At 41.5% G+C, this 10,000-nt stretch overlaps 1 protein-coding gene across 1 annotated transcript in view; it reads right to left on the bottom strand.

Annotated features, from left to right (window-relative positions):
* col11a1a (collagen, type XI, alpha 1a) overlaps positions 1-10,000 on the bottom strand; it is a gene marked incomplete at its 5' end in the record, with an annotated part of 82,814 nt that overhangs the window by 50,563 nt on the left and 22,251 nt on the right. The window contains 5 exons of the mRNA XM_084151817.1: positions 67-120; positions 1,070-1,363; positions 3,852-3,962; positions 4,826-4,936; positions 9,397-9,522. Coding sequence (XP_084007943.1) covers positions 67-120; positions 1,070-1,363; positions 3,852-3,962; positions 4,826-4,936; positions 9,397-9,522 — 696 coding nt within the window. The remainder of the gene's footprint in view (positions 1-66; positions 121-1,069; positions 1,364-3,851; positions 3,963-4,825; positions 4,937-9,396; positions 9,523-10,000) is intronic.

Here is a 10,000-nt window from a genome sequence, read left to right as displayed (position 1 = left end):
TATAACACAATTTGTTTGGGTACACATATTCCCTCAACACCAGCAGTGTTGTGTTTAGGGTCTTACAGGTTCGATCACAGCGGGTTCTCCCTTCTGGCCTTTCTCCCCACCACCAGCCACCTGTGAAGATAGGGAGGACAGATGTATGAGCTTCTTCATATGGAGCTACAGTCACTGGATCAATGACCAGCGGGGATGGGCGGAACGAGAGATGAGAAGAATGAAAGAGGCAATTCCACGAGCAAAGAACATGATTATATCGAAGCGTGGTGTATAGGAATATGATATTGGTTACTATAGTATAATTCTAAGGGAAAAAGTGTAACAATTATTTCAATCCAGTATCATATTCTTATATGGACACACCCGATTTAATAGAGTGATGTGTGATGAGCTATTCAACAACTACAGGAATGAAGGAATGAAGAACAGACAGAGAGAAAGACAGAAACGGGTAGAACATGTTAGTCTCAATGAAAGAGGATCGATCAAAGTGCTTGAAATGGAGAGCAGTGTCATTGCATTCATATGGATCATATGGGACTGTGTGTTAGGATGACTGGATGAAACATACAGTGAATCAACACCAATGATTTTACACCAATGGTTTTAATATATAACATATGTGACAAGGCGAGTATACTGAGTAGAAGTCTCCTGCCATAATGAGAGCATAGGCCTGACGGTCTCAGACACTAACAGCCAAGGCTCTAAGATGTCCCTCAGGCCTATGCTGTGTTGAAGATAAGTCAATGGCAGGCTGCTATCTAAAAGTGACATGCACTTTCCTTCTCTCTATCAGACCAACCACTAACATGTCTAACCCATCCAGACAGTGAGACAGTTCAGGCAGACAGGAACGCATTCACATTCAAGCTAAGACAACCTCCACACACACAGGATGACAATGACAGACCCCATGCCAAGACAAACTAGAATCACGATGCTTCTGAAATGAGAGAGTTCTGATTCCATAACCACAGCCTGTGGGCCGGGTTGGGACCCCACGGCGTACACCCCTGGTTCATGCACACACCCCTTAGTCGGGGGCGAGGGGTGCCATACTTACGGCAGTCTGGGTGAGTTCCTCCGTTTCCGCGGGAACCCCCAGCCCCACCTCTTCTTCGACGGTATCCATGGGGTTGGGTAGCTCAGCGGCGACATTGCCATACTCATCATACACCCCATACTCATACTGCTTATTGTCCAACACGCCCCCTAGGTCATACTCCTTAAAGTCATACGCGTCCACTCCGGGGTCCACACTGTCCAGGCCAGCCTCGGGGGCACCGGTGGGCTCCTGACCCAGTGGGGCAGCTCCAGTGACAACATAGTCACCAGCAACAATCTCCTCCTCCACAGCCTTATGTTACCCAAGCAGCGGAGCGTTGGGGGGATGAGGGAGGTGGAGGGGTGAGCAATGGAGGGAACAGGGTTGTTAGTCAAGCAGTTAAGGCATAGGTAGGTAGAGGAGACTACTGTCTATGTAAAGCCTTAGCAGAAGGATGAAACCAGCATTGTGATACATGGAGAAGGCTATGGCAATGTGGTAACACCATATTTAAGTCCCATGTAACCTTGTGGAAATCTAAATGTTTGTTGGTGAGATATTGATTTAACTTTATGATAGTGTGTAATTATAATCTAGCCATTGCTTCATATACTGTTACTCTGTATGTCATTACTCTGTAATGTTTATGCACTGTACGTGTGTTATGCAACAGATATTATCATTGTCCAGTATTGACTTCAGGCCTATAACAAAAAGGGACAAATAAAGTGTTACCTTGATGACTTAAAAAAAGCATTATAAATTTAGATGATCAAATTTAGGTCAATCAGTCAAGTCTAAGACAGACTTTAGGTTATTTCAGTATTTTTTGCACAAACATAATACATACCACCAGAATATCAATATATGTACAATGGTGAAAAAAGACTGAAATAGATTAAGTAAATCTGAAATGACACTATAAGCATATTTCATGAATGGTGAATCTAGAATGTAGCAATGTGCAAAAATGCAGAGTACATATGTGTACAAGGGATTTGATGTTCAATTTACTAGTTGATTTGGATAGATACCAAATGTTTATAACGTGACTCTATTATGTATGACATTCTCTGCATTTGGCAAAGCTCTACAACCACAATCTGACAGCACCGTCATAATGAGTGATCGTTGTGGATTTCGCTTTGGAAGCCAACAAAATGGATGTCATGACACAGGTATCTGAGCTGATAATATCAGTGAGGGAGAACCAGATTTTGGCATGTAGGGGAGAACAGGGTAATATGATCCAGTGGGCCCAACTTACCCCATTCTACCCTATGGTAAATTGAAATGATATGCAATCAAGGGCAAGATAACCCAGTGACATCACATCCATGTGAAACACATTGCTACTGCAGTAACAGTGCAACAAGTATCATAATCGGCTGTGAAGATTCCTCTGCTTGGTTGATCATAGTTCTATTGGTGCGATTGGGAGAACTATTCATCAAAAGCTATGCAAAGGGCTGGCCATCTACGGCAGAACAGGGGTGATTGCTGTGACACCCATATCTCACTTGAGACAGAACACAAACCCCATGTTTAACTCAGCAGAAACTTTATGGCTAGAAGGAGGGGCTTGGCTCTCCACAGAGAGAAATGTGCCCTTTTATGATTGGCCATTGCATACTGTCAATCATGGGTAAGGCTGCAAATCAAATCGTTTCCCCTACCTACTGTACCATCAATCTCATACAGAAAAGTACACCACTCCTAAAAGTAAAAGGTACATTTTGTCCATGAAGTAAACACCAAATGTGACTTTGACGATTGTATTTAAGGTTATTTTGGTTTGTGATGCCTCTGAACGCAGACTGTGCTGCAGTGTATACTGAGAATCCATTTGTTGGCCTACTAAACTGGCGACATATTGCTTAACTTTTACTGTGTGGTTTCTATTTCACAAAAGGCCTCTAACAAAGTCTTAGACCCACACAGACTAAAGAAAAATGCATTTTTTTCTAATCGAAAACAATCATGAAATATATACCTATCTTATTTCTCCTTTCAGCTGTGACCCAGTTTGTTTCACAAATAGTTCTTATTGCTTGTCATATAACTGGTACTGTCAGTATACCAGAATAATGTAAATGGCCAAAATACTGTATGTGTAATACGATTATAATACCATTACCATCTAATAGATCAATCTATACTGAGGGAGGCAGATAACCGTTAGATTATTATTTCAATGTACAAACATTATCCAGCAATGAATCAGTATCATCTAAGATGACTGTTGATGAAGTGTAATGCACATACATACATATTAGATACGCATGAAACTGCCGCCTTAGCCAGAATTGAATTAAACAACAGAAAGCTACACATTATTTGAATGGCAATCCACTGAGACTACATTATTTACATTTACATTTAAGTCATTTAGCAGACGCTCTTATCCAGAGCGACTTACAGTTAGCACATACATTATTTTATCGAACCCACAACCCTGGCATTGCAAATGCCATGCTCTACCAACTGAGCTACATAGGATGCAAAATATACTTACAGGTCAGTGGATAGTACTAAAGTGGATTGAATAAAGCCATAAATGACATATTGTTGTAGCTTTCTGATGCTTAATAATCTCCTCTATCCAACAGTTCTGCTGTCAACAAAAACATCAAGTTCAAAACAGAACAATTGCTTTTGAATTGTTTTGTCTTTGTCATTTCATACCAGATACTTCCTTTGGTAATATGTCTTCCTGGTTTCTTTTACTCCCAAAAAACTGCTCTTTGTTTCTTATAGTAATAAGTAAATAAAAAACTAAATATGAAAAGTAAAAAGTTACCTCATTTGGTCCACTGGTGGCAATTGGAGACTGAGTTTGAGTACCCTCTACAGTTCCGTAGACAAGCTCACTGTCAGTATATTCAGTGTATTCTCCGTCTACATTGTTTAGCTGAAGTTGTGTCACATTGAAAAGGAAAGAAGAAGAAGAAGAAGAAGAAGAAGAAGAAGAAGAAGAAGAAGAAGAAGAAGAAGAAGAAGAAGAAGAAGAACAGAGAAGCGGGTTAAAACAGAACGAGCACAACACAAGGTGGTATTCGCTTGGGGCCTGTCCAGCTAGCTATAACTCTGCTGGGTCTAGAGAGAGACGGTGTAGAAGGGGGGGTTAGGTATAGCTTTCAGTCTAGCATCACAGATTTTCCCCAGAAAACGTCAGAGGAAAGATCTGGATGTTATCTGATGTTTCTTTACTGGTACTGTTACCCCTAATACTCTGTGTCGGTGTAGTTCCGGCGCGGTAGCTTGATAGCCATGATAGCCATTCATCTGTCTCTTCTTCTTAGCGGCCGCTAACTTTTTAGCTGCAGATTTTTTAGAGGCCTGGAACTTTAGGGGCTTAGCCTTAGACTTAAGGGACTTTCGGGTCCTCTTCTTTTTCATGTAGACACTACGTTTCTTTCTCTGGAAGAAGGTTATAGTGATAGAAGAACAAGACAACACATAACAACATTGAGAAGAGGAAGGGGTGGGGTTGAAAATAAACAACAACACCAGATATTGTGGGATATGTTTTCAACCTGAGATACAAACTGAACATAAGACAAACATTCAAAGCTGGCATTCGCCGTGTGAGAGCAGAGGGCGGGCCTTGTAGCTATGAATTCAAGTTTGATTGACACATCAAGACATACATTAGACAGTAAACCAGAAGAGTTGGGAAAGGGAGGGAGGGCACAAGAGGTGTCACAATAACTGACAGTAAGACACCACAGGACAAAGAAGCTTCTTTTGCTTTCTTTTCAGTGTTTCATTTACCTGAGGGTCACTACCCGCCTCGTACTCGTCTGTTGGAATGGTCTCTGTCTCTCCTTCTACTTCAGAGTAATCATAGAACTGAGTGTAATCTAAGTCATCAGCAGTAGTGTACTGAAGGGGGAGAGGGAGAGATGTTAGCATTAGTATGTTAGCATTAGCATTAGCATAACAGAGAACTCATTTTCTCAGGAAAAATATGTCTGTCGTGGACATATTATGAATTAAAACTGTAACAAGTTACACTCATTAGATTGCATTATTCATCAAAAAATATGAATAATATTGTACAATGTAATAATTAGCATGTCATATTGTAAGTCATAAAAGTATTGTCTCCAACGATATGCTGTGTAGCTTTTCTGCCAATGGAAATGCATAGCTAATGCTTGTTTACAAAACTGATGTGTAGCTGCACAGCACGAGACAATACTTTTTTATTATAGTAATATCATTTATGAGCGATAGCTAGCTCTTAAACAATACATCTGCAAGGCAAGGTTAGGGTTAAGCATCAGTTGGCAATTGATCTTTAAATGGAAATAAATACTAAGAACAGCACATGATGGAAACCATGTGAGAGCTACAGATGTATAAACAGGTGGGGTGTATAAAACCTACTAAAAAGCTGAGGTGTACATCAGGGAAAGCCATGAGAAGAACACCAGCTGCATGTAGTATAGCAGGGGTTTGGTAATGGAACTTTTCCGTCATAGCAGTGGTTTAAATTATATCCTATAGCACCTACATCTGAAGCAGAGTAGATTAAAGAGTGTGATTTACTGAATGTGTAACTTCCTGCTAGTTTTGATTTCCCTTTCTTTCCTTGTGGTTATTTGTGGTTTATATGTGGTTACACTGAGGAGCTGCACGTGTGACTGTCTGGCTCTCATTAACAGCATCCCCAGTGAACATAACAAAACACTATCTTATGACTCAGAGGAAGTGGAAAGTGGAGAAGGGATTTATTAAATTAACAGTGGCAGTAAAACTCTCCTTATCCTGGTAGTTATAGGTGGGAAGACTGAACATGTTCAAATGCATAATCAATGATGAGCTATGCAACGTAATATGACATATACATTTGGAGTAAATTGTGTACTGAATATATATTTTACATTATCTGATCAAACTCATTGTTTTGATTACTTTGAATATCAAACAGTCAGAGAGGTTTAACTTGACTGTTTGACATGGGTTAAAATAATTGCATCCTTCACAGATGAATCAATGTTAGTCCCCATCCAGTTGCTTAGCTGATAATGGGACTGATGAGATGTCTTCCATGGGCTCATAGGAGAGAGACAGAAAGATATACATATTTATATCTATATACAGTTGAAGTTTACATACACTTAGGTTGGAGTCATTCAAACTCGTTTTTCAACCACTCCACACATTTCTTGTTAACAAACTATAGTTTTGGCAAGTCGGTTAGGACATCTACTTTGTGCATGACACAAGTAATTTTTCCAACAATTGTTTACAGACAGATTATTTCACTTGTAATTCACTGTATCACAATTCCAGTGGGTCAGAAGTTTACATACACTAAGTTGACTGTGCTTTTAAACTGCTTGGAAAATTCCAGAAAATGATGTCATGGCTTTAGAAGATTCTGATAGGCTAATTGACATCATTTGAGTCAATTGGAGGTGTACCTGTGGATGTATTTCAAGGCCTTCCTTCAAACTCGGTGCCTCTTTGCTTGACGTCATGGGAAAATCAAAAGAAATCAGCCAAGACCTCAGAAAAATATTGTACACCTCCACAAGTCTGGTTCATCCTTGGGAGCAATTTCCAAATGCCTGAAGGTATCACGCTCATCTGTACAAACTATAGTACGCAAGTATAAACTCCATGGGACCACGCAGCCATCATACCGCTCAGGAAGGAGACGCGTTCTGTTTCCTAGAGATGAAAGTACTTTGGTGCGAAAAGTGCAAATCAATCCCAGAACAACAGCAAAGGACCTTGTGAAGATGCTGGAGGAAACAGGTACAAAAGTATCTATATCCACAGTAAAACGAGTACTATATCGACATAACCTGAAATGCCGCTCAGCAAGGAAGAAGCCACTGCTCCAAAACCGCCATAAAACAGACAGACTACGGTTTGCAACTGCACATGGGGACAAAGATCGTACTTGTTGGAGAAATGTCCTCTGGTCTGATGAAACAAAAATAGAACTGTTTAGCCATAATGACCATCGTTATGTTTGGAGGAAAAAGAGGGTACCTTGCAAGCCGAAGAACACCATCCCAACCGTGAAGCACGGGGGTGGCAGCATCATGCTGTGGGGGTGCTTTGCTGCAGGAGGGACTGGTGCACTTCACAAAATAGATGGCATCATGAGGAAGGAAAATGATGTGGATATATTGAAGCAACATCTCAAGACATCAGTCAGGAAGTTAAAGCTTGGTCGCAAATGGGTCTTCCAAATGGACAATGACCCCAAGCATACTTCCAAAGTTGTGGCAAAATGGCTTAAGGACAACAAAGTCTAGGTATTGGAGTGGCCATCACAAAGCCCTGACCTTAATCCTATAGAAAATGTGTGGGCAGAACTGAAAAAGCGTGTGCGAGCAAAGAGGCCTACAAACCTGACTCAGTTACACCAGCTCTGTCAGGAGGAATGGGCCAAAATTCACCCAACTTATTGTGGGAAGCTTGTGGAAGGCTACCCGAAACGTTTGACCCAAGTTAAACAATTTAAAGGCAATGCTACCAAATACTAATTGAGTGTATGTAAACTTCTGACCCACTGGGAATGTGATGAAAGAAATAAAAGCTGAAATAAATCATTCTCTCTACTATTATTCTGACATTTCACATTCTTAAAATAAAGTGGTGATCCTAACTGACCTAAGACAGGGAATTTTTACTAGGATTAAATGTCAGGAATTGTGAAAAACTGAGTTTAAATGTATTTGGCTAAGGTGTATGTAAACTTCCGACTTCAACTGTATATATATATATATATATATATATATATATAGTGGGGAGACAGACAGAGAGAGACAGAGAGAGAGAGAGAGAGAGAGAGAGAGAGAGAGAGAGAGAGAGAGAGGAGAGAGAGAGAGAGGAGAGAGAGAGAGAGAGAGAGAGAGAGAGAGAGAGAGGGAGAGAGAGAGAGAGAGAGAGAGAGAGAGAGAGAGAGAGAGAGAGAGAGAGAGAGAGAGAGAGAGAGAGAGAGAGAGGGGGACAGAGAGAGAGAGAAAAGAGAGGGGACAGACAGAGAAGAGAGAGAGAGAGAGAGAGAGAGAGAGAGAGAGAGAGAGAGAGAGAGAGAGAGGGTGGGTGGGTGGGATAGAGAGAGATAGAGGGGGAGAGAGAGAGAAAGAGAGCGAGAGAGAGAGAAGGGGAGAGAGATAGGGGGACAGAGAGAGAGGGGGCAGAGAGAGAGAGAGATAGAGGGGGGACAGAGAGAGAGAGAGACAGAGAGAGAGATAGAGGGGGGAGACAGAGAGAGAGAGAGAGACAGAGAGAGAAAGAGAGAGAGAGAGACAGAGAGAGAGAGAGGGGAGACAGAGAGATAGAGAGAGGGGGGAGAGAGAGAGAGAGAGAGAGAGAGAGAGAGAGAGAGAGAGACAGAGAGACAGAGAGACAGAGAGACAGAGAGACAGAAGAAAGAGAGGCCACATGCAGGATCCCGTCCAGGCGAGTCGGCAGATTTACATCCTGGCACCACTCAGACAAGACATCAAGAGCACTGAACCCTCAAGGAGACTGGGGGGCATTAATATCTACTGTAAGCAGACTGTTAGAGAGGTGTCCCTCCCTCTCCAGTGGTCTCCCCTATTGTTCTGTTGTGGGTTTCTAAGTGTTTTTAATAGGTGTATAAATGACTCATAATAAGGAAAAAACCTGCTGCTCTTACGATAAGAATTACCTAGTACATTTAGTTTCCAGATCGTACTATATCTTAGATGTATATCCTTATCTGTATCACATAATCTGTGGATAACACAGATGTCATGTATCGCTTTACAGGGACAGTGTTAAGGCACGTGGTTGGCTGTGTTCTGTATTCTGTTCCTGCGGTTTGGCTCTGGTGCTATGGTGGATCTGTGAAACTTGTTAGCAGAACAAGCCATAGAACTCTCCTCTCCAAAGTGGACACAGACATTGTGGCATTTAAATAATTTCCACTGTGGTCCAATTCAAAGAAAAATACCCGTAAGGAAATTTAAGAGCAAGTACCTCAAGAGTGTTCTGAAAAGATCATTAGATGTTGTACTGAGTTAAAACCTTCATGGATGGATGAGGAATTGGAGCAATGAGACTTCAATGACCTTGCTCCTTCCTCTATTGACGTTAAAGGTAAAGGAAGTAAATACCATAGAAATACATCAATTCATTGACACATCTAATGATGCTCTAAAAGGACTAGTGAGACTTTGTATATCCTGTGTGTCTAGGATCCATGATTTGCTGCATAGGGTTCCATAAGGACCTCAAGAGCTGGCAGCGCCAGAATGGGTCCAGGTGCACTTATTCACACTGGGGGCCTGAAACTGGGGCCCCCATAGTGGGGCCCTCCATCCACAGCCTGTGGCCCTCAGCATACTGACCTCGTCCTCGGGCTGCTGGGCCTGCAGTGAGTGGCCATGGGGAGTTTCACAGTCGGGGCTGTAGTGTTCACAGTAGTCATAAGCTGCTTTAGGATCGGCCACAATCAGCAGCTGCTGGATGTCACCCTGCAGAAAGACAACAAGGAAATAAATAAGGATTTTTAAAAAAATCACATTTACCTCTAACCCTTCCAGTAGGTAAGAGTTAGCAGAGCAGACAGACACAGTATTGTATTGTTCAAATATTATATGAACAATAAAAAAGTTAAATAACATGTCTATCTTTAGTCATAGATTTGATGAATATTGATCTCTGTACTGTAGAAAAAACAGAACATCATAACCATATGTCAGATAACATTTAATCCATCACCCCCTATAGGAGCTAGTCTGTGGCCGTGCAGTCTCAGAGTTCTCAGGCTAGCAAGGGGTAGTAAGGGAAATGGAATGTGATTCTAGCCCACTGATTAAACAGCTTGACACATACCACAAGACACTCATCCACAGGGCACAGGAAATCAAGTTAGACACTGGCTGGGTAAGTAAATTATTATTCTTACCACTGGGGTTTACCCAGCCAGAAAGGAAATCAAACAAACATGTA

Source organism: Coregonus lavaretus, assembly GCF_964263955.1.
Source record: "Coregonus lavaretus genome assembly, chromosome: 34".
In the NCBI taxonomy this organism is placed as follows: Eukaryota; Metazoa; Chordata; class Actinopteri; order Salmoniformes; family Salmonidae; genus Coregonus; species Coregonus lavaretus.
This window is presented reverse-complemented; position numbering and strand designations above follow the sequence as displayed.